The sequence below is a fragment of the Podarcis erhardii genome (assembly GCF_964252035.2).
Source record: "Podarcis erhardii genome assembly, chromosome: 1".
NCBI classification, from domain to species: Eukaryota; Metazoa; Chordata; class Lepidosauria; order Squamata; family Lacertidae; genus Podarcis; species Podarcis erhardii.
The window spans coordinates 117,318,622-117,344,273 of record NC_138497.1 but is presented as its reverse complement, the minus strand read 5'-3'; the positions used below and the strand labels follow the sequence as shown (position 1 = coordinate 117,344,273).

Below are 25,652 nucleotides of genomic sequence, written 5' to 3'. Positions count from 1 at the left end.
TTTTAGTTTGGTCCTGTAAACGCACCTCCCGTGATGTTCCTCCCGCATATATTTCATGTGAATCTTATCTTTATGAATGGCTCCATATGTGTTTAGCTTTCCGGACAACTTTTTAAAGTAAAGCTGGTTTAAAACAAAACAACAAAGCAAAGCAAAGCACACACTAAACTTTTCTTCCACTCCCAAATTCTCAGTTGTTCTTCAAACATTATTCTCCTGCTGCTTCGCCTGTTAAGAATATTTTGGCACCTTCTTCAGAAGGTGTACTCCCTTGCGCATGAATGCATCCTCCTTCAGCATATTCTTCAGTTTCTTTAACACTTGATGGTGTTTCATTCAAAACTTAAGTGTGTATTTTGACGCTTCCTCCCCCCCTTCATCCTTTTCTCAACCATGTCAATATCAATTTGATTAACTCTTCTAAAACATGTCATCTTCGCCAGTAACCTGTTTGCCACTTTATCTAGGCTTCACCTTTATATGATCTGGGTTTTAATTTTGCAGCGCTAGTTTGCCAGGCCTTTTCCACTTCATTGAGGTGGAAACTGAATTTGGCTTAAATGCATCTTTTGCAGGGTTGTTGTTGTTTTTAAATGCAAATGGCGTCAGCTGAGTGGGGAGCTGGTAACTGACAGGGTCAGAGAAGGGTGGAATCTTAACCATTTTGTCCTGCTGGCATATTGGACTCAATCCCTCTTCTGAAGCTGTTTGCAGAAAGGAGAATAAAGGGGTTAGGGCAATTGGATGTAGATGGGCTTACCTGTAGTGGGAGGGTAGAGAAGCTCATGACCACATGTTGTCGTGATTGGTAGATATTTTGTGGTTTTGCCATTTTATATTGTTTTGATTGATTTATTGTGTTTAACATACTTGTAACAGTCAGTATCCAGCTAAACAGATCCACTACTGGATCTGCTTGTGAAAGGATCTGCTTGTGAAAGGATTTCTGCTTGTGAAAAGCAACTTTCCCTCTCCTCTTCCCTGCCCCACAGCTTTCCAAATCTGCTCTGGATGATTGGAGGAAATCCCCAAAAGTGATTGAGGATAGGGAGGAGAAGTTCTGTGGTGCAGATGGAAACCCTTGTACTAACAGATCTGTTTAGCTGGATACCACCCATTGTATCTTTCTTCTTTTGTTCACCGCTTTGGGGTCCTTGGGCCCCAAAGTGGTATATAAATATATTATAACAGTAACATACTCTAATGGTTTGGCAGATGTGCGATTTGATGTGTGTCATATAATAGGCATGTTATGGTGCTTATATTGGTAAATGTTTATTAAGGTGCAGATCTTGACGCCTCACCTGTCTAGGACAGGGTTTCCCAGACTTGGGTCTCCTGCTGTTTTTTTGGACTACAACTCCCATCATCCCTTGCTATCAGGACCAGTGGTCAGGGATGATGGGAATTGTAGTCTCAAAAAACGTCTGGAGGGCCGAGGTTGAGGAAGCCTGATCTAAACAGAGAGGGTTCTGGTGTTTTTTGTTTTTGTTTTTAATAATAAAAACCCCTAATGACTAATGCTCATTTTGGCTTCTTTAAATTCTGAATGAATCCAATTCTTTTCTTTCTCCTTCTGCAGCTGCAGAACCTTGGCCTCAGAATGCAGCGTTGTATCAGCCGCTGAAAGGTGAGTACTTTATTTTTTGCACTTAAGGGGGGGGGGCTTCATTAAATATGCAGCGATGTAATTAACTGGAGCCTGGCGGGTGCGAAGGGGGGGTAAGTGGGGAGAAAGAACCTTGTTAAAACGAGCATCCTTTGTGGTGGTCGTCCGGCCATAGGTTTTTGCTAAACTTGTACCTGCCAATATAAGCCAGCTATTCATGGCCTTATAAGGTCCTTGGTTTATTATTGACTCATTATATTGGCTGCTGTAGGCAGTGTAAAATGATGTGGTTTGCAGGCCCAGTTGGCAGATTTACTGCGCCAATAGCTGAGGCAGCAGATTTTTGAAGTCTTGTGGTAAAGTGGGCTCCCGGTAAAAAGGAACTGTTAAAATGTATAGGCTAGGATGGTTCAGGCTCCCTTTAGCAGCTCTTCATATATCATCAGATCACATTATGGCCCCCATTTGGGGCTCAGCAGCCTGCTACAGTTGTCAGAAGACTGCAAAGTAATGAAGACTAATAGGTAGCAGCCCTAGTCTTCTAAGCATGGGATTTTTATTGCTGTGTACTTGTCATCCTTCTTTTGTGTGACAGACCTAGACACAGTGTGCAATATTAACTGCAAGCTGGTATATATATATATATATTTCTGTATGCTTTTACTTTTTAGCAAGAGGAATTATGAAGTTGTTTGTTTTTATTTCTATTAGGAAATGAATAATTGCCCGTTTATTTTATTTTTTTAAAAGAAAAAGCCCAAGGCATGCGCACACACAAGAACTTACACACACACACACACACACACACACACGCATATTGGTTAGGGATTTTAACTGTTGGGACCATACGATAAATTGCAGGGCAGAGCTAAAAGAAATATTTCTGAGACCACAGGCTTCCTAAAGCTACATTAATGTAATGGGGCATGTGATTCGTGTTAAATCAGTTTGTCTCCTTATGTTTGTACACCATTTATTTTTGCACCCCCAAATGATCTGCAATTATCCATTGGGGAAGGAGTCATTATTTCCAATAATTGTCCTGCACTTTATTTATTTATTTTACAGACGAACAAGTTTTGCTTTCTGATAATGCTGCTTGTCTTGCTGTTCAGGTAAAAGCATCGTTCTACTTTCCTACTTGGCACGTGTTAATGTATCCGAGAACAACTGGCCCCATCCACTGAACATTTCATTAATGCATGCCCTACTGAAATGAAAAAGGACTTTTGCACCATTGTGTTGTATTGTGTTCCCATTGGATGTTCACGGGCAATGCTCTTTTCTCTCTGGAGGCGGAGCAAAAATGTGAAGCAAAATATTTTATCGCACTTCAGCTGCGTCTAGACAACGTGGTAAGCCACAAACCAGGGCTTACTGTGAAAGAGTTGCATGCCAATACATGCTTCCGAATTGTTCCCACCGTGATTGTGTTAGCATGAGTAGGAATAACAAACCATGAGCCTTGGCGTTCTGTGAGGTCCGAACCAGCCCTTGTGGTTTGTTTCTCTCTAAGCGTGCTATGACCCAGAAGCCAAGAACAAACCTTGGATTCAGATTGCGGTTTCTTTGAAAAGAAATGTCCCTATCGCTGTGCATCGCATTAAGTCCTGGCTCATGGTTTGCTGCTTCCTCTTGCATTAGGGGAGGAACGCGCTGATGGATGATTGGGTAGCATGAACTCGGATGCCATTCTGTCATGGCAAGCTATGGTTTAGGGCTTGTCATGGCATCCAAACAGGACTGCTGTCCCCACCTTAGGCGTTGTCAGTGACATTTGGGCCAATCATCCATGACAAGACGTACTTTTTGAGAGAGGAGCAGCAGGACACAAGGTAGCAAGCAGCAATATTGTCCCTAACACAGGATGAGCTCATGTATTTTATCCAGAACCGTACGAGTACAGCATTAGATGTCTTGCAATCTGCACTGACTCAAAGCAGGGCCTTAAGTGTAGCTGCCCCTCATAGACTCAAAGAATTGTAGAGTTGGAAGGGACCCCAAGGATCATCTGATCCGGGGGTCAGCAATCTTTTTCAGCTGTGGGCCAGTCCACTGTCCCTCAGACCATGTGGTGGGCCGGACTATATATTTTTTTGGGAAATGAATGAATTCCTATGCCCCACAAATAACCCAGAGATGCATTTTAAATAAAAGCACACATTCTACTCATGTAAAAACACGCTGATTCCCGGACCGTCCGCGGGCTGGATTGAGAAGGCGATTGGACTGCATCTGGCCCACGGGCCTTAGGTTGCGTACCCCTGATCTAGTCCAACCATCTACAATGCAGGAATCTTTCGCCCAGCCTTGTTCTGTGGAACATTTCTTCCAAAATACAACACTAACCCCAGCCTTCCTAGCTGGATGAATTCTCTGCTATGAGTGCCTGTTTACTATTGGTGTGTGTTTTTTAAAAAATCTGCTGCTATTTTGCATATAGTTTTAAACTATTTTTAGCTGTTTTTATTGCCCTCAGTCCATTGCCTTGGGATGTGTGTGCAAGGAGATAAATAGACAATAATATATCCATATACAGTGGTACCTCAGGTTAAGTACTTAATTCGTTCCGGAGGTCCTTACTTAACCTGAAACTGTTCTTAACTTGAAGCACCACTTTAGCTAATGGGGCCTCCTGCTGCTGCTGGAGCACGATTTCTGTTCTCATCCTGAAGCAAAGTTCTTAACCCGAGGTATTATTTCTGGGTTAGCGGAGTCTGTAACCTGAAGCGTATGTAACCTGAAGTGTATGTAACCCGAGGTACCACTGTACACCCCCCCTTCCATATCTGTAGGCTTCCCACTGATGTCATTTGGATATTTATCCTCTGCTATATTTTATAGCTGACCCACCCACGTTCATGCTTTTGCAGTCAGAGGAGTATTTGTATACAAAATTAAACCCTTATACTCTGTAAAAGTTTATATGCAAGAACTAGCAGCCTCTGGTGCCTTATTCAGAATTAAAATTGGGTAGGATGCCCAGTTTTTCCATAAGCATTTGCTGAAGAAGTGGTTTGGATTAGCATTACATGCAAACTGAGCCAAAGCCAAAGTGAAAAAGGATATTTTATGTGCCATAGAGGGAAGATACAAACTTAATACTACTTGGAATTGTACTACAGTCGTACCTTGGTTGACGAATGCCTTGCGACTTGAACGTTTTGGCTCCCGAACACTGCAAGTGCAGAAGTGAGTGTTCTGGTTTGCGAACGTTCTTTGGAACTCGAATGTCCAATGCGGCTTTTGCAGCTTTCACGGCTTCCGATTGGCTGCGGGAGCTTCAATCAATTGGCTGCAGCCAATCGGAAGCCTTGCCTTGGCTTCCGAACATTTTGGAAGTTGAACGGACTTCCGGAACGGATTCCATTTGACTTCCGAGGTAGCACTGTACTTGGAATTTGAAACAAACAGATGTGAACCACCCTGAAACCTCTGTGTATAGGGTGGTGTATAAATTCAATAAATAATAATAATAGTAATGTCTTCAGAGCTGAACAGTGCTGTTAAAAAGGTGTTTCGTTTTCTCTTTTCTCATTTATAAATGGGGGGAGGGAGGGAACAGTGATGTAACTGTTTGCAGTGTTGAAAAAACAAAGTTCATAATCGTTGTGAAATGTTTCCATGCTCTGTATTAAAATGACACTCTAAAACGTAAGCAAAAAGACCTAAAACCGAGGGTGATAGCCAGTCTTAGTTATACTCAAGAGTAGACTTCATGAAGTCAATGGACTTGAAAGTCTATTGATTTTAATAGGTCCACTCACTGGACATTGATCTAGGACAAGTGAGTAAGAACTAAGTGAGATTTACAGCACAATCCTATACATGACTACTCGGAAGTAAGTCCTACAGAGGCAGGAATCCTAGGCACATGTACTTGGGAATATGACCTACTGTGTCTGAACGGGAGTTACTTCTGAGTAAACATGTACAGGATTGTGCTTATCAGAAGGCATACAAAGATGTAAAGGTTTATTAAAAGTAATACATAACAATAAAGCCCAAAATGTAAAAAGTCACATTCAGAGAAATGTTTGAAAAAAGCAAGAAATTTACATGTTAGTAAAACTATGCTGCAATCTTTTTAAAAAGTGTTTTTCAATTTTTAATTCAAAAAGGGGTGTTAGATGGGGGAAGTGAATAAAGTACATAAATAATACTAATTTTGATGGGTGACAATGATCACAAGCACCCCCAATTATGGGGCACAATTGTAGTTAATAATATTGATTTCCACTAATGTGGAAAGCGCTGTTATTTTGATAAGCAAATATTAGTGTAATATATAATCATTTTAGCTAATCCTTGGATAAAGAAGTAGATTACACCATTAAAAGTTTTAAACCCTATATTATAGTTTTTGGAATACACATGTGTATATAGAGCAAGTGTTAATAATTACCTTCATCAGCATAATAATATTTTTTAAAACAAGGTCCCCGTCCCCCCCGCCGAAGGAGTATATTGTTTGATTATTTCCATTTTGTTGTTCTACACATGTCACTTAGATGATAAATTAACCATAATATATTAAAAGAACGTCTTTATCTTCAATATTCTTTGGTCTGACAGCTGATAGTAGCCATGACTATAAATATGATTTCAACAGATATCTGATTTTAAACTTTATGGAACAATTTTCTTTGATGTAAGGGGATGGTATCTGTTTTAAGAATCTGTATTAAGAATACATTGCTGATTCCTTTTTTTAAAAAAAACCATACTTATTTTTCTAAATAATAATCCTGCTCCAATCTGTTAAGGTTAGTTTACTAGCTATTTTTAAGCAATGACTAATGAAAATATCAGTCTGGTTATCTCTTTCTGATGTTCAGACTTGCATGTTGTGGTGGAGACAATAGAAATTATTATTTACTTTATTTATTATTTACTTTATATATATAATTTATATACCAGCCTATACCCGGAGGTCTCAGGGCGGTTCACAGAACAAAACAATCCATTCTTCTTACATCTTGGTTAGATTGATGTGAAATTTAGTTGCGGTAAAAACGTAAAGGTAAAGGGACCCCTGACCATTAGGTCCAGTCATGGCCGACTCTGGGGTTGCGGCGCTCATCTCACTCTATAGGCCGAGGGAGCAGACAGCTTCCAGGGGTCATGTGGCCAGCATGACTAAGCCGCTTCTGGCGAACCAGAGCAGCACACAGAAACGCCATTTACCTTCCCACCGGAGCGGTACCTATTTATCTACTTGCCCTTTGACGTTGGCAGGAGCAGGTTGGCAGGTTGGCAGGAGCAGGGACTGAGCAACGGGAGCTCACCCTGTCGCAGGGATTTGAACTGCCGACCTTCTGATCAGCAAGTCCTAGGCTCTGTGGTTTAACCCACAGCGCCACCCGCGTACCACCCATAATGTGGAATGTGTTTCTTGTGGAGCTGCTTGATATATGGCCAGGCCATACAAAAATTGCCAGCTGCCAAGGCGCATTTCACACCTGGCTATCAGCCACTTGTGATCAAGTTAAGATGCTTGGTCACTGGAATGGCTCCTGATGCCTCCTGGGTATCCATGGATCCCCAGCTAGGAGGGTCAGTTGTTTGGGATTCTGGGAGCTGTGGTCCAATAACATCTGGAGGCAGCTGGTTGGGAAGGTCATCTTTTACAACAAGAGCCCCTTTCAGACATTTGGAAGGAGGGAGTTTCTGAAAGTATTTAGGAAGAGAGTGGCAGGCTTTGTCTCCCCACCCCTGGACACGTTTTGTCATACATCTGCAATGCACCTATACAGTGGTACCTCGGGTTACATACACTTCAGGTTACAGACTCTGCTAACCCAGAAATAGTACCTCAGGTTAAGAACTTTGCTTCAGGATGAGAACAGAAATCGTGCTCCGGTGGCGCGGTGGCAGCGGGAGGCCCCATTAGCTAAAGTGGTGCTTCAGGTTAAGAACAGTTTCAGGTTAAGAATGGACCTCTGGAACGAATTAAGTACTTAACCCGAGGTACCACTGTATAGTTAAATGGCAGTACCAATTCAATATGATCCACTTCTGCCTTACTGTGCGAATAGCTAACAGTTAAGGAAGGCTGCATGAGTCTACTTTAGGTGGTCTTTTTCCTCATTCTGATTTCTTGCTGTTTAAAAAATGGGATATGCTTGACAGTGTGAAAGTTTTAGACTGCAATCCTAATCAGCTGGGCTGGCTTCTGAGTAGACATTGCACTATTAGTATTGTTTCAGCTGTTCTTTTTCCATATGTTCTTCCTGCTTGAAATCAAGGGTAGAAGAGCATCTTGAAAAATAATTCCCAGCCTCTCTTTTTCTTGCCAAAGTGCAGGGTTTTCAAATACTGGAGAAGTCAGGCTCTTGTCACTTAGCTTTCTGTGGGTTGTATCCAATGTAGAAGCACTGAAATTAATGGACATGGCTAACTTACACAATTAAAATTATTGGACCTGTTTCTGAGTAGAATTTAATTGGATACAACCTTTTGTCTTTTTTTGCACCATGAACTAGGAACACTCTGTAATAACATTGTTAGCATCTACAGTGGTACCTCTGGTTACATACTCTTCAGGTTACATACACTTCAGGTTACAGACTCTGCTAACCCAGAAGTAGTACCTTGGGTTAAGAACTTTGCTTCAGGATGAGAACAGAAATCATGCAGCGGTGACACAGCGGCAGCAGGAGGCCCCGTTAGCTAAAGTTGTGCTTCAGGTTAAGAATAGTTTCAGGTTAAGAACAGACCTCCAGAACGAATTAAGTTCTTAACCTGAGGTACCACTGTATTTGCCAAACCTCCATTGAGGGACAATGGAGTGTGCCCCCGGGGGTGAAGTCAAACTGCTGTGTTAGCAGCACCAAAGTGACTGCAGTGTGTATGGATTTGAAGGGAGCAATCTCTTGTCAGGGACTTCCTTATAGTGAGTCTCACCTAGCACAGGCAGTCACATCCCACAGGCCTGGACAGAAGTCCCTTGTAGCCCCTTCTACCTGAGATACCGTATTTTTCGCTCCATAAGGCACACCGGGTCATAAGGCGCACCTAGTTTTTAGAGGGGGAAATCAAGAGAAAAAATATTATTCCCCCCCCCCCAGCCCCAAAGAGCAAAGAAGCCAAGACAGTGAGCGGCATCCATCCTGCTGGCTGTCTTGGCTTCCACTTTAGCCCCGCGCAGCCTCTCCAGTTTAAGGAGCTCCGTTTAAGGAGCGTGCGGTTCCTGCGGGCTTTTCTACGAGGAGGGAGAAGGGACTGACTGGCTGCGTCAGTCCCTTCTGGGGAAAAGCCCGCAAGAGCCGCGTGGAGCTTGTGTGTGGCTCTTGGGGGCTTTTCCTGCCTGCCTCCCCGCTGCATTCGCCCCATAAGACGTAGACACATTTCCCCTTACTTTTTAGGAAGGAAATAGTGTGTCTTATGGAGCAAAAAATATGGTAATTTGCAACTGGCAGTGCAGCAAATTGAGATGTTTCCGAGTACAGTGGTACCTCCGGTTACAAACTTAATTCGTTCCGGGGTTCCATTCTTAAGCCGAAACTGCTTGTAACACGAGACGCGCTTTTGCTAATGGCGCCTTCCGCTGCTACTGTGCTGCCGGCGTGCGACTTCTGCTCACATCCTGGAGCAAAGTTCGCAACAAGGGGCATCTACTTCCAGGTCAGCGGAGCTCGTAACCTGCAGCGTTCACAAGGAGGACGGTACATAACACGAGGTTCCACTGTATGTCACCCTGCCACTAGCCAGCTGAGAGGCCCTTCAAATCAGTTGTGTATGTCACCTGCCATCCCCATCCTCTCAAAGGTGGGCCATAACATTACTAAAAGTCATTGCAACAGGATGGCATGGGCACTACCCAACAGGAGACCATGATATTAGCACAACCGTATTCTATGCAGTGTTCCAAACTGCATTGTTTCCCAGAGTTGAGGGAGTAGGAATAGATCCATCTGTTCCGCTGCAACAGAAACATGATTGAGGAAAATGTTGCCATGTAAGAGGAAGTCTCAGGACGCATTTGAAGGTCAGCAGCTTGCTTTTTGTCAACAATGAAAAAGAAGACTGTTTTATATATTACTATGCAGAAAAAAAGACAACTCTGCAGGCAACCTGGTCTTGGTTTTACTGATTTGTGACTTGTAATGTGAATTTATGATTTCAACTTTGTGACCTGAAACTGTGCTTGTTGCTCTTCACTATGGAGAGAGAGAGAGAGAAGGAGAGAGGGTCTGAACAGTATAATGAAAGCCTGACAATCTATTCTTTAACCAGAATAATAGCTGGAATTCTTCATGATTAGAAATACAGTATCAACATAATCGATTTAACAACATTACATTGTAGCTGAAAATAGACTGAAATCCCTAGCCAGGCATCCACTGTGTCTGAGCGAAACATCTTTCATATGGTTCTAAGATGAAATTACCCCTGAATGAATAGCATCTTCATTTATCTTCAAAACCTCCTCTGTGTTACCAGTGAGTCTACCCTTCTCACATTCTGCAGCAGGAATTACATTATACCATTATAGCAGCATTCCAGTGCAGTGTAAAATAAATTGTTTTGGAAAATGAACCTGGCTTTGCAATAAATTACATTTACAGGTACAAAGGAATTTGTTACTTTGTTTAAAGTAGTCACAAATACAATTAAACTCTTAATTTATGTTAAACTACAAATGTGGCTATTACCATAACTGGATTAGGAATATAATCTGTCACTCCAAGTACGATACTGAACAGTTTTCATTTATAATTGCAGACAGACTTTTCACTTTACAGGGTCTGCTACTGCTTGATAGGAAAGCTGGAATATTTCGTACATTTGTCCAGGGTTTTTTTTTAAAAAAAATTCAGACACACTTTTCCACCCCAGATAAATTGGAGAATAATCCCTCAATTGTCATTACCCAGCTTCCCCTTTGTTGTGCTTTTCATGGAGGAGAACAAGAGGGAAAAGCAAATCCCCTTTTTTTCTCCCCTGTCACGCTGGCATTTTCTGGAGCCGCGTTTAAAATATTACTCATTGTGATTTAACTTGAATCTGTTTCAATATATTTGTAAGATCAATAGTGTTCAGCTTAAAAAAAACACTGCTTAGAAGAAGAAGAAGAGTTTGGATTTGATATCCCGCCTTTCACTCCCCTTCAGGAGTCTCAAAGAGGCTAACATTCTCCTTTCCCTTCCTCCCCCACAACAAACACTCTGTGAGGTGAGTGGGGCTGAGAGACTTCAGAGAAGTGTGACTGGCCCAAGGTCACCCAGCAGCTGCATGTGGAGGAGCGGGGAATCGAACCCGGTTCCCCAGATTACGAGTCTACCGCTCTTAACCACTACACCACACTGGCTCTCCCTTGTTCCTTTAGGGTAAAGGTAAAGGGACCCCTGACCATTAGGTCCAGTCGTGGCCGACTCTGAGGTTGCGGCACTCATCTCGCTTTATTGGCCGAGGGAGCTGGTGTACAGCTTCCGGGTCATGTGGCCAGCATGACTAAGCCGCTTCTGGCGAACCAGAGCAGCGCACGGAAACACCGTTTACCTTCCCACCGGAGCAGTACCTATTAATCTACTTGCACTTTGACGTGTTTTCGAACTGCTAGGTTGGCAGGAGCAGGGACCGAGCAATGGGAGCTCACCTCGTTGCGGGGATTCGAACTGCCAACCTTCTGATCGGCAAGTCCTAGGTTCTGTGGTTTAACCCACAGCGCCACCCGCGTCCCTCCTTTAGGGTAGTGATGGCCAAACTCAGCCCTCCCTCCAGCTGTTTTGGGACTACAATTCCCATCATCCCTGACCATTGGTCCTGTTAGCTAGGGATGATGGGAGTTGTAGTCCAAAAACAGCTGGAGGGCCAAGTTTTACCATCACTGCTTTAGGGGCACATTCTCTCCTATCACTGCCCAACCCATGTTTGAATGTTTGTGGAGATCCTTATGCTTTGCTACTGTGCATGAATCTGTGGACCAGGGCACAAAGGGTGTGTTAGCCAAAGTGCTTCACTGCCACCTTTCTCTTCATTTGTGTCTCCCTAACGCAGGTGGCGCTGTGGGTTAAACCACAAAGCCTAGGACTTGCCGATCAGAAGGTTGGTGGTTTGAATCCCTGTGATGGGGTGAGCTCCTATTGCTCAGTCCCTGCTCCTGCCAACCTAGCAGTTCGAAAGCACGTCAAAGTGCAAGTAGATAAATAGGTACCACTCTGGTGGGAAGGTAAGCGGCGTTTCCGTGCGCTGCTCTGGTTTGCCAAAAGTGGCTTAGGCATGCTGGCCACATGACCCGGAAGCTGTACGGCGGCTCCCTCAACCAATAAAGCGAGATGAGTGCCGCAACCCCAGAGTCGGCCACGACTGTACCTAATGGTCAGGGATCCCTTTACCTTTACCTTTAATTTTCTATTGTGGCAAAAGAGCCCTCTCTGGGATTTGATCCACACGGCGCAACCTAGACAGGACTTTGCTTCAGATGTGGCTAGAAGAGGCCAAACAGATGTCTGACAGTCCGGGGTCCCCCAGTCCACAGTTTCAGATCTTAATGATTCTAATCCATTTGTAGAGCCAGGATTTAGCCTTTAGGCAGCACAGCTGACTAACGTTAGGGGACACAGGTGCATGTCACCTTCCTATTCTATAGGCTGACCTATCATGCTTGACCTTCATGCTTGACCACTGGTGTTGGTGATGGGGAAAGAGCACATTTCTCTGTGCTTCATAAGTTTAAATGCATAGTGGGCTGCCATTTAGTTTGTGGGTAGAGTTGGATGAAAAAAATCACCATTGTTTGCAAATAGATTTAAGCCTGGAAGGATAGCTAAAAGCAGCAGTGTTTGCACTGGTTGTGTTCTCATTCATTCATTTTAAAGCTGCAGGAATCATTACTTCTGAACCATGAAACAATAAATGAAAGACAGTAAGCGAAAACACACTTCTTGTAAAAAAATTCTCATTTTCAGTATGGTATATAGAAAGGGAATATAATTGTTGCCAACAATTTATTTGCATGCTGCTTCTCCGGATTATGCTCAAAGCAGATGACCAAAACAGTATATGCAAGTGTTAAAAAAGAGCTCAAGTATGTAAAATATATTTCATATCGAAATCCTTACTTGCAAGCTAGCAGAAGCGTAATAATTACAAAATTTCCTAAACATATGAAAAGTACTCCTGTCGAAAATGAAACAGTTGCCGATATCTGCATTTAGCTAACAAATTTATTCACAAATTCATCCAAATCACTAAGGTATCCGCAATAAAAAAATGCATTAATTTTGAAGCGTTACAATTTAAACCAGTTAAACTTACTCAAAGGCAATTAAAACAGCAGGCTGTCTTGGTTATGCAAAAGTAATTGAATAAAGAATACAGACCATCTTTGATACTAACGTATTTGCTGTAACAGCAACTAGAGTAGTAAAAATGGGGATTTTGATGTGCAAAATGTTGGAACCTTATACTGACAAGTCCCATATTTGCCTGCTTTGGCAACCAGCTTTTAGAAAAACCTATATTGTGGAGGAATGGCAGACGCAGTTGATGGACTATATGGAACTGGCGGAAATGACTGGCAGAATCCGAGACTTGGGAGAAGAAAAAATGGAAGAGGACTGGAAAAAATTTAAGGACTATTTACAAAAATATTATAAGCTGTATGAATGTTAAGAAAATGCACTTTTTAGGAAATATTAGCCCCAGCAATGGTAATTAGGTGAAATTAAAATTAAGGCACAAGAAAAGAGAGGTGAAATTAAGAAAAATCTTTATTGCATTACGTTTTAATCACAATATATAAGATCATGGTCACAATAACTTTGACTTTGGTAACATGAAATTGAAAGATACAATAATGAACTGAAAGATACAATAAGTAATGAAATAAGATAATAAATAGCTGAAGACTTTGTATTATGAACATTGGGTTATAAATATATTGAAAAGGGTAACATGACAAAATGAAAGATACAATAAGTGATGAAATAAGATAACAAAATGCTGAAATTGGTATTATAAATAATGCAGATTCGGGAAGATGTGGGGAAGTCCAAAAGATTCTGTAAAAGAAATATGATTTATGAAACTTTTGTATTTTATTCTTTGTTCTTTTTTATTCTGTAAAATTAATAAAAATATTTAAAAAAAAAAAAATAGAAAAACCTATATTGTAGGTTAAAACTCCTGACAATTTTAATTTTTTTAAATTTTGCCTTCAGATGACCAGTGCAATCTTTTCATTTGCTCTGCTTTTCTTTCCAGGCCTTTTTGCAAATGTGCAACCTGCCAGTCCAGGTGGTTTGTAGGGCAAATGCTGAATATATGTCCCCATCTGGTAAGTGCAACACTCATTTACATTACACCTGTGGTTGGAAACTATGGCAACAGTATCTCATCACGCAGACCATGAATGCATGTGAGCTTGCATCTTGTTCTGCTGGAAAGGAATGAAAATAATGTGTTTCTACCTTTTTATTTGCTTGCATTATAACAGTAGGTTTAGGGCCAAGGCAGACAGTTCCATGTGTTTAAGTACCAAATGATTCAAATCATAGTGAATGGGGTTGCGAGAGTTTGATTTTTAACTTCAAAAGGAGCCCGTGGAGAGCTAGATATTGGAAAAACTTAGAAGGCGCCTCTCTGACAAACCAGTACAAGAAGTTATGGCAGCTAGAATTTGATGAAAAACAGGCCAGCCTCTGAAGCTGGCTTGGGAATTGACATGCATGGACCCTTTTGTGGTGGTTTGGTGCAGTTTTATTACATTCACGGCTCCAAATTACTGCAAAGGACTTCACTCTTCCTATCAGCTTTTTTGACTTATCTGAATATCATTTGCTTCATCCTTCATAGACAACCAGAGCTTTGACAACTGATTGGAAATTGACCCTGTTTCCGGACGCAGACTTCATCTCTTGTAGAGGGCGATATAATGATAAAAATTAATTTACAGAGGGAGGACCCATGCGTGATATTGTTTATTATCAGAGAGGAGTTTCCCATATTGCTGGAGTTTTATTACAGAGCTAGCAGCCTGGAAGTGGCCAGCCCGAGGCAAACATAGTTGCACACTTGTGTGCATTGATTGTAGTAAACCAGCTATGCCAACTGCAACGTCTGAGTTGGGTCTTTATTAGTTGAGTTGATTAGAAGTATTGTAAGAGTGGACTCGATGAAACAGTGTGCCCAACCCCCTAAATTTATCACCTGGAGGTTTTCTTTCCTTGGGACCTGAAATCAAGAGGGGAGTCTCTGTTGCTAAACAGGCTTAACTCAGTAATGTTCATTCCTTTCAGTGGGTCTACACTGAGTAAAAATTACTTGAATTATCACCTTTTGGCTATGAAAGCCTCTTTCCTTTTATGGGATTCTGTTCCTGAGGGTTTCATGGTTGGCTCTGCTTTCGTTCTGTCCATCTGTTAAGAGCCTTCTGAGAGCACTGAAACGCTGACTCCTGCCGCAGAAACACCAAAAGACCATTCTTTATATAGTAGCTTTGTGGAAGTAATATCTGGATCGATAAAACCATTGAGAGGTCTGTAAGCTCAAAAAGACCCTGCATTATTTTTGCAATGCATGCCATAGTGCAGATGCATCGATTCTTGTGACTGCTACTTTGAACCTGAGTAAAGCTCTATAGACAGCTAGACAGTATTAACTATTCAAGGGGCTGTGTTTGCATGTCATGCAAAACCATATTTTCAAGTTGGTTTGTTTCAAACAAGCCATAGTTTAATGTTAGCTACAGTGTCTGCTGAAAGACAAACTGTGGCTAAGCAAAACCAGAAACCAAAAGCTTACTAACTCCTCTGCCTGGGAGGAGCAGGGGGAGCAGACAAGTCCAAGAATTGCCTGTGTTCATTCATGTTGCACCAAACGAGGAGTGGGGAACATGAATAGCACTGGACTCCATTTCCCATGAGCCCCAGCCAGCAAGGCCATTGGATAAGGATGATGGGAGTTGTGGTCTAGCATTGTTTGGAGGGAACTACTACCCTTGGTTTAGTGTAATGTGCAAATGTGACAATTATGCCTTTAAAACATTAAATCTTCTTTCTTGGCAGCAATAAAAAAATAGAACAAGGAACGAAGTCCTTCACCAAATACACTGATTACTGAAGGAGTGTCAGGATTCCATACTATCTCAACCTTAGATATCTATGAAGTTCCTTTCTGTGCTCAGTTTTCTCCAGCTGAGCAGCACCAAAGGTTGTACATGAAACTAAAGCCCAAGCCCTTGTTGGTACAGGAAGGCCATTTCTGTTTTACAGCTCTCACACTCAGGCTAGGGTTCGAATCCTCCTTCGGCCATGAAGCTCAGTGGGTCACCTTGGGCCAGTCACCATCTCTTCGCCAGCCTACCTCTCAGGGTTGTTGTGAGGCTGAAATGTGGAGGAGAAGCATGTACACCATCTTGAGATCCTTGGAAGATAAAGGTGGCCTATAAATGCAATAAACAAAATTAAAAAGTATATAATACACACACCTACACACCTAACGGGTGTAGTTCGCCTGATTAAGTGGTGATACCTTGACAAAACAGACACACAACAATATTCAAGGCTAGAATATTCAGTTTAACCTGCAAGTAGGAGTTAACGTATGAGCAGCAGATAATATTATAAATAAAGGAAGATTAGAGACAAAAATGGGTGGAATATCAGGAGACGTAGAAGATCAAGGTTGGCATTGAATGCCATGGAGAGATGGATTTGGAAGTCTTAAGGAAAGATAAGTGATGGACAATGTATGAAGTATGTATAAAAGTTGTAAAACAATGCATAAATAATAATAATTTAAAAAAACTGGCACACATTGTGAAAGCTGACCAAGTGTAGAATCTACTTCCGTGGACGTTTCACTTCCACGCTTGCAGCAGATATGACATAGGTGTCCTAGCAGTCTTTGATCAATTGTTACTCTACTGAGTCTAATCGGTTTTGAAATGCCTTGAAGAATACACTGACAACTAGTTGACGGAGTCGAAGGGTGGCAGTCAGTTGTCACTGCAGGCTTACAGCACAAAAATGAGGCAGATATATTGGAAGATGGGCAGCTCTCAGGGTCAGTTGTGTGCTATATCTGAAGACTCTTTTAAGGTGCGCTGCAGCAAACACCCCCCACATTTCTCTGCTGTGATTTTGGCACTTAACCAGAAGTAAGCATGGGAAGCTTTTGCAGGGAGATGCCCATCTACTTCTTGTGTATGTGGCTAAGGGTGTTCAGAGTTCCTTGATTCTGCTTATCGGGTATGCAGAGGGTCAGGGTGGGCTGTGCAGATCACAGAATGAGTATGATGGAGAGCATCTCATTGCAAAAGTACACAAAGTGATTCAGATATCCAACACTGATCCACATGTTTAAATTGCTTCCAAGCGTTTGCGTTTCATGGGGCTTTGTATTTAGGATGGGATCAACAATCACTGCCTGGAACAAATGCCAGAAGTATAATTTCCATACTAGCTATAAAGGCACAGAAGCTTTGGCCCCCCCCCCCCAACATGGCATTTGTTGAACTTTTGCTGATTTCATCTAGCAACCTCTCAGATTTAATTAGATCAATGAGTTAAAAGTGTTCTGTTTTTTCTTTTTTCACTTGCAGGGAAAGTGCCCTTTATTCACGTAGGAAATCAAGTTGTTTCTGAACTTGGCCCCATTGTCCAGTTTGTAAAAGCCAAGGTAAGGTGCATATACGAAACCTATTTTTCCTCAGCAAATTCTTGTTTTAGCAGTTGGGCTAATTAAGTTTGTGTTGATAAAATTATCCTGAGAACCAGAGCTCTAGAAGACAGGATAGCATCATTTATTTTGCATTGTAAGGCTTCTTCTAATGGCTCATAACAAAAATAATTTATTAACAAGCTTTAGGAAAGGTTCCAGTTTAGCAGAGAGAGGAGGGGAAAGGAGGGAGAGTTTTCCAGGCCCACATCTGCAGAAGGATATTTTTGTAGCTGTTCATTTAAACTTTTTAACTCTTGAGGGCAAGATTTGACTCCTCTGTCATGTCCCTTATTCTTTTCTCGTCAGCTGAGGAAAACTGGTGCCCTTAAAATCCAGGACAGAATCTTTTCTTGGTGCGAAATATTGCCTGTGCGAGAGAGACATTGACAGGGAGAGATTTTGTGTGTGTGTGTGTATGAATACAAAGTAGGTAACATGAAATGCTTTTGTTTTTGTCCTTTCTGTGGACTAGAGGGGCATGGATATATCATTCACGTGTGCACCTGTATTTTTCTGAGTGCTTCCTTCTCAGAAAGAGGTGCCCACAGGTGGTACAGCTTCAGGCATGCTTAGAGGAAGCTGATCACTCGGACTCATCCCAGTCTTTCTCCAGACCTGGTCACGGCACTGAAACCATCTTGGTTAACCCTGGTTAATAACATTAGTTAGGACAGGTATGCGGGGAGTGTCACCCTGTTCATTCTCCTTGAGCTTTTGGAGCCTGTTGATACTGTAGAGAGAGGAAAAAAGGGGTTGGGGGTACCGTGTTTCAGTGACTCTCCTTCTACAGTGGTGCCTCGCAAGAAGAAAAGAATCCGTTCCGCGAGTCTCTTCGTCTAGCGTTTTTTTCGTCTTGCGAAGCAAGCCCATTGACGGTTTAGCGGATTAGCGCTATTAGCGCTATTAGCGCTATTAGCGGCTTTTAGCGGCTTATCGGCTTAGCGGATAAGCAGATAAGCGGCTTAGAGGCTTAGAAAAAGGGGGGGGGAGGGAAAAACCCCCGCAGGAACTCGCAAGACATTTTCGTCTTGCGAAGCAAGCCCATAGGAAATTCGTTTTGCGAAGCACCTCCAAAATGGAAAACTCTTTCGTCTAGCGAGTTTTCCGTCTTGCGAGGCATTCGTCTTGCGGGGCACCACTGTACTTCCATTTCCAGAAAGTCATTATGGGGGACTGCTGTTTGGCACCATGGGAGTTGTCCTGTGGTGTCCTACAGAGTTCCACCTTGTCCCGAATGCTATTTCACATCTGTATCCTTGTTTCTTACCTATGGTCCATTGATCCCTAGAGGGTCCATGGATGGGCATCAGGGGTCTGTGAGCCAGATGCAAGAAACAATAACATAAAATGTTTTATTTCCTTCCTGTTACTTTGAAGTGCTTTTATTTCAGCTAATCACAGAGTCATTTAAGCATCTAGTAGACGAGCATATGTCTTTGATGTCTCCTGTCCTTTTTCTGGAGCCTTTTGGCTAATTCTGTCCCTGTGGCCAAATTTCATCATGGTTTATTCCAGTAGTTACTTGTCTGTCTTTTTAGTTGAGATACTAAAGGTTGACAATTCTATATATAAAAAAACTTGAACGCTGCTGTTTTTATCAAAGGAATGTGTTGGAATGTTGTCTGAATGGGAAAATTCCTTGAACAATGGCAGTCTTCCTGTATGTGTCCGCACATATACCAGGCCTTCCACAGTCTCCACCTAAAAATATTAATTGGTTTAGGTGGGGTTTTAGCTCTTCCACATATTTATGAATTATTCTTCCAACTATAGCTGCATTCTGAAGTCCCCCACCAAAAATTTTTTTTTTGCAAGGTAATAATAATAATAATAATAATAATAATAATAATAATAATAATAATTTATTTATACCCTGCCCATTTGGCTGGGCTTCCCCATTCATCAGACAGTCTGGTTCCCTTCCAGTGCTGCAGTTATTTGAAGATGGGAGCCTTTGAAGTTCCAGTAGCCCTTCTGATCCTGCGCTCTTGTTTAGAAGATTGCTGCATGTGGGTTCCTGCCATTTTGGCAGGCCTGGAACTTGCACTTACGCCTTGGCTTCCACACACTAGTTCTTACGGAACAGAGATTCACTTTGTTTGAATCTTAAAATTCCACGTAATCAATGTTCACGTTGATTCCTGCTTTCTTTCTTTAGCCCTGTGGATCAATGCCGGTGCGTTTTTATAAGGCATCTGCATCATCATAATTTACTTAGGTTTATTTACAAGGAGGCTGTGGTATTTAGAAAGGCTACTTGGCTTGAAAGCAGAAGCAAAACAGGCGGATAGTTGGAAATCCTGCATACTGGTGTACCTTGTGCTTTTCAGCTTTAAAATATTGCATTTCAAACTATAGGATCCAACATTGCACTAGCAGATGTGACAGGATTTCATTTCACTTCCCTCTTGTCTTCAGCCTCAACTCCCCAACTCCCTGGATCAGATTTTTGGGGTGCATGGGGTTTTCAAGGTGGGTGGAAAGAGGTGGAAAGATCCCTGTGAGCAAGCAGAAGTCCATTACACAAGCAGGACACAATAATTGGGTATTGCCCAGTACTTTTTGTAAATATATAAGATTTATTATAGAGCTGTATATATACAGTCGTACCTTGGATCCCGAACGCCTTGCAAGTCAAACGTTTTGGCTCCCGAACGCTGCAAACCCGGAAGTGGGTGTTCCGGTTTGCAAACGTTCTTTGGAACCCGAACGTCCGACGTGGCTTCTGATTGGCTGCAGGAGCTTCCTGCAGCCAATTGGAAGCCGCGCCTTGGTTTCCAAACGTTTAAGTCGAACGCACTTCCGGAACAGATTCCGTTCGACTTCCAAGGTACCACTGTATTAGGAACATTGCAGTATTCATTTCATTTTTCTCTGTGAAACTTCAATTGCCTTTATGATCTACAAAGCAGCATTCTAACGTGTAATGTTGCAGTGCAGGGAGCTTTTGGAGTGAGCCAGAGCTCTCGACTTGAGTGGGCTTTGGAAAGGACCCAAACGGATCGTTTTCCCTGCCCTTCCTTTTCTCACCCCCCCTCTTCTCTCTCTCTCCTTGCCTAAGGGCCATTCACTTAGTGATGGGTTGGATGAAGTCCAAAAAGCTGAGATGAAAGCCTACATGGAATTAGTCAATAATATGCTTTTGACAGCAGAGGTATGGCAAAACACTAGTAATTTGTCAGTCTTGTGAAATGAATGATATTGGGGATTGGAGGGTGGGGTGGGGGGAAATAGAATGCTGTTTTCTTTGTGATGCTGCAAGCGAGTTCCTACCTACTTTATTTTTTAATAAAACACAAGGGTGGGCTTACGGTTCCAGCTAGGTTCAAAAAGCAGCACGCCGCTAATTTACATATTGCAATCTCAATTCCGTTTTCTCTGTCAAATGGGATTTTGTGCCTGCTCCATGACAGAACTGGCAACCACCTTTCTGTGTTCTAAATATGATTATTAATGGCTTGCTTGGTAGGGAGGGAAGACAAAGCTGCAAGGAATAAGCTGTCTGTGTAACCTTACATGTTATGAAATTTTAGTATTCCTTGGTTTCCTAGCTGTATCTTCAGTGGTGTGATGATGCTACAGTCCAGGAGGTGAGTGATTCTGCAACATTTATCTTAATTAAATTTTAATGAGAAAACACTTTTGCTCACAATTGCAAGTCCCTACTCATAAATGAAACATAGAGGTTTATACCACTAATGATACCATATTTTTTTCACTTTAATTTCGCTTGCATACACATTTTGGGGGGAGCTCTATGTCATTACTGGATGCACTGGTTTCAAAGTGAAAATGTTTTTAATATAATTTTAAAAGCTTTTTTTTTTAGCTGCAAGTTATAAATAATTGCATAAAATGGTGTATGAAATCAGTGCCGTGGCAATAGAAGCCACAGCATCTTTTTTTCTTTGTAAAAGTGACATTTCTTTTCCACTTTAAAGATTACCCATCCAAGATATGGATCTCCTTATCCTTGGCCCTTGAATCGCATTCTGGCCTATCAGAAACAATGGGAGGTCCGACGTAAAATGAAAGCTATTGGCTGGGGCAGCAAGTCACTTGATCAGGTCAGTCGGTCCTGCGCCAAACCTGAATGGGTCATACAGTAATGAAATATTTAAAAACAAGGCTTCAAGGACGTGTTGGTTTCTTAGTACATGTGCACACATGTGCACACACATACACATATGTAATCCATAATCTTAGAGCAGTTGCCACATGATTCAATAAATTTTGTCAATAAATTGTATGAGTTTCAGGCTGCAACCCTAAACAGAATTCTTGCGAAATAAGCCGGATTTGAGCACAGTGGGTCTTAACCTCTGAGAGACCTGCATTAGCTCCCAGTACATTTCCTAGCACAATTCAAAGTGTTGGTGCTGACCTTTAAAGCCCTAAACTGCCTCGGTCCAGTATACCTGAAGGAGCGTCTCCACCCCCATCGTTCAGCCCAGACACTGAGGTCCAGCACCGAGGGCCTTCTGGCGGTTCCCCCACTGCAAGAAGCTAAGCTACAGGGAACCAGGCAGAGGGCCTTCTCGGTAGTAGCACCTGCCCTGTGGAATGCCCTCCCACCAGATGTGAAGGAAATAAACAACTATCTGACTTTTAGAAGACATCTGAAGCCAGCCCTGTTTAGGGAAGTTTTTAATGTTTGATATTTTATTGTGGGTTTTTTTCTGTTGGGAGTTGCCCAGAGTGGACGGGTATAAATAAATTATTATTAATTATAATAATTTATTAAGCATGCGTAGGATTGCGCTGCTTGGTCAGCTGATTTACATCTGCATGTATATGAAATGGTTGGGTTGAATCCAGAGGAGCTTCCTCTTCCAGATCCATCTTAATTATTCTTAAGAAGGAAGCTTCTTCTGTGCTAGCAAAAAGAAAAAAGAACAGAAAGGCCACTCATTGGAAATAGAGGTCCCATCCGCACCATATGTTGAAAGCACATTTGAAGCACATGGCTTCTCCCAAGAATCCTGCAAAGGAAATGGCATTGTCCATGGGGATTCCCATGGTGATGTCCTCAGTATCCTCCCCACGGCGTGTTTCAGCTGAATTAGGAATTTTGCCTGTTTCCCCTATTTTAATAATTAAAAGCCGTCTAAAGAGCTAGCATAAAAATGTGGTTGGAGAGAGACCTGCTCATGAAGTTCTTCAGTGTGTGCAACCGGGACCTTTTCTTTCTGGTGGCAGAAGTTGATCAACTGCTGCTCCCCTCCGGACTGAAGAGGTTCGGAGAGGGGAGGGCATCAAAAGTAGAACTGGAAAGTCCCAATGTGCAGAAATGTGACCCTGTGCATCTTGGTTAAAGACTAGCTAAAGCTATAGAAACGTGCCAATTGTTTTAGTCGTTCCTGTTCGTTGTATTGTTTCTTTGGTTTGGTTTTTGTTTTTATACAAAAGCAATGTATGCTGATAAATACCCAAGAGCTGCTTCATGCAGTGTTTGTACCAGAATAAAGAGCGATTCCCTTCCCTGAACCACGTTGGGCACAAAAACGAATCTCTGCATACCTGCAGCGCTTTTCTATTTGAAGTCCAAATTACTCCGGTATCTACAATCTGTTCTAAACACGCAGGTAGTTTTGTATGGTCCTGTAGCCACCTGGCAAAAAAATAAAAAATGCATTCTGCTTTCTGTTTATGTTTGCCATTTTAGGTGCTAGAAGATGTAGATCAGTGTTGCCAAGCCCTTTCTCAAAGGCTTGGAACGCAGCAGTATTTCTTCAATAAGAAGTAAGTTGCTTTCATATTTATATTAAGGAGTTTTTAGTTGTTGACGGTTGTGGAGTGCTTATTGAGCCTAGGAAGGCAATCCCTCTCCCCTCCAAAAAAACTTGCACCTCCTTTCCCAAATGAATGGATGTGTGGAGTCTGTTCTGCCACGTCTTTCCCATCTTTCACCCCACCCAACCCTCTCTTATCTGAGCCACATCCAAGGGCAAGCCAGGCGTTGTTTGCACTGCTGGAACTAGGACTGTGCCTAGGCTGGGGAAAAGACTTTCTTACCCTATAGCTCGGTGGCAGCCAGTATGGTGACCCTTCAGATGTACAGCTCTCATCATCTTGTATTTGCTCTTCTGACTGGGGTTGAGGGGAGCTGGTAGTCCAACAACATCTAAAGCAGGCTTCCTCAACCTCGGCCCTCCAGATGTTTTGAGACTACAATTGCCATCACCCCTGACCACTGGTCCTGCTAGCTAGGGATCATGGGAGTTGTAGGCCAAAAACATCTGAAGGGCTGAGGTTGAGGAAGCCTGATCTAAAGGGTGCCATAGTTTATCAGTCCAACACTGGCAGTGTTTACTGCAGATAGCCCCTGCAAGCCACAAAAGGAAGCTCTGCTGTATAGCTCTGTGGTATGTACGGATAGTTTAATTTGAGCCCTGCTACTCCCTGGCTTTAGTGACGCGGGTGGTGCTGTGGGTTAAACCACATAACCTAGGACTTGCTGATCAGAGGGTCGGCGGTTCGAATCCCCGCGACGGGGTGAGCTCCCGTCGCTTGGTCCCTGCTCCTGCCAACCTAGCAGTTCGAAAGCACGTCAAAATACAAGTCGATAAATAGGTACCACTCCGGCGAGAAGGTAAACACTGTTTCCGTGTGCTGCTCTGGTTCGCCAGAAGCGGCTTAGTCATGCTGGCCACATAACCCGGAAGCTGTACGCTGGCTTCCTCGGCCAATAAAGCGAGATGAGTGCCGCAACCCCAGAGTCAGCCATGACTGGACCTAATTGTCAGGGGTCCCTTTACCTTTACCTTTACTCCCTGGCTGGGCTTAGGATTGCTCTGCCCATACATTGGTAGGTTTGAAGTTCAAATATTGCTTTGAGAATGGTACAGCCGCCTTTTAAAATGCAAAAATGATTCCAGTACTAGGAAGCCCAAGTTACATTGATGATAAAATGTGCCGTGTGTGGAGTAATCCCGGAGTGGATGTGCTGTTGCCACTGCTTCCGTTATTTCCTACGCTGTGGAATTGCTTTGACAACCAAATTTGAAGCAAAGAGTAGAAATGGGTACATTTTTTTATTTTGTGGGTGCCAGAGGAACCAGGAGAGGTAGTAGACAACATAGGAAGATGTCTTCTACCAAGTCAGATCACTGGTCCATAGAGCCCAGGACTGATGGCACTGATTGCTAGTGGTTCTCCATGGTTTGGGGCAGGAGAAATTTCCACCCCTACCTTGAAACACTAAGCGCTGGACGTGGGGATCTTTGAATGCAAAGTATATACACTACTACTGACCAACACCCTTCCCTGAGGGTTGTTGTTGTTGTTGTTATGAATCCCCTCCCTGATGGTGTCTGGTAGAATTTTGTCCTTTAAAATGACAGTTCAGCACACTCTGTGGTCTATATGTGGAGCTTCTACTGATGCTTAGTATGAAATGCAATGGTTTATTTGTCTCTTTTCAGAATATTGTTTTCCCCTTTACTCCTAGGCCAACTGAATTAGATGCTTTGGTGTTTGGGCACCTGTTTACAATCCTTACTACCCAGCTGATCAGTGACGAACTATCGGAAAAAGTGAAAGGCTATGGCAACCTCATTGCATTTTGCAGAAGAATAGAGCAGCACTACTTTGAGGGGTGTGACAAAGACAGCTTGGCAACTGTTCCATCTCCGACGTTGAGGCAGTCATTGATGACCTGAATGTTCTTTGGTGGCAGAAATTTGGCAAACGGATCTTTGATTTGTGCATTGTTTAAAAGAGACTAGTAACGACTTTGGAAAATTGGATGCACTGCACACTTTCTGTTTGAAAACTGCCAAAACTGTTGTAGCCCAAGAGTATGCCCTTGTGACTAATTCTACAAACATACATTACGATGAAATAATTAAGAGTGGGCTTTGTTGTAATATTAGCCTGCATGCTGTTTTAACATAACTCTAAAGTGTCCTTGAAAAACAACGTTGTATCAGAATTCAGCAACAATAAAATTTATGACAACTCTGCAAAAACCTTTCTGTAATCTTTCCTTTTGCATTCTCTTGGGGTCTTCAGATTCTTACTGCAATTTTCATTTTATTCTGTAGAGTTAAAAGTTGAATACATGATTCAGATTCGCCCAGAATAAAATATTTCGGCTTCTATATCTAACCAGTCATCATTAAGAAGGATTAAGAAGAAATTTATTACAAGCCAGATTTAATAAACACCCTAGCTTCATCTCCTTTCCTCCATGGCTTGAAGTACCATGAAAGTTTCTGCTCTGCCTTATTTTTTGTATATTTCTGTAAATAAGCACAGTATGCAAATAAGAGTTTGCTAACCTTTCCTCTAAATCTTGTTTATTACATGCTGGGTTTAGCTGATCATTTAGGCTTTGCCCTGCTTCAGGATTATTAGATTAAAAACAAACAAA

General features: G+C 42.3%; 1 protein-coding gene across 1 annotated transcript in view; it reads left to right on the top strand.

Moving 5' to 3' along the window:
- Positions 1-25,248, top strand: part of MTX2 (metaxin 2) — a 39,102-nt gene extending 13,854 nt beyond the window's left edge. Inside the window, exons 2-10 of the mRNA XM_081849581.1 lie at positions 1,583-1,630; positions 2,678-2,724; positions 13,820-13,892; positions 17,160-17,236; positions 20,340-20,432; positions 20,830-20,868; positions 21,220-21,345; positions 22,944-23,020; positions 24,729-25,248. Of these exons, the coding sequence (XP_081705707.1) occupies positions 1,583-1,630; positions 2,678-2,724; positions 13,820-13,892; positions 17,160-17,236; positions 20,340-20,432; positions 20,830-20,868; positions 21,220-21,345; positions 22,944-23,020; positions 24,729-24,939 (791 nt within the window). The 3' untranslated portion in view covers positions 24,940-25,248. The remainder of the gene's footprint in view (positions 1-1,582; positions 1,631-2,677; positions 2,725-13,819; positions 13,893-17,159; positions 17,237-20,339; positions 20,433-20,829; positions 20,869-21,219; positions 21,346-22,943; positions 23,021-24,728) is intronic.
- Positions 25,249-25,652: the final 404 nt, after the last annotated feature.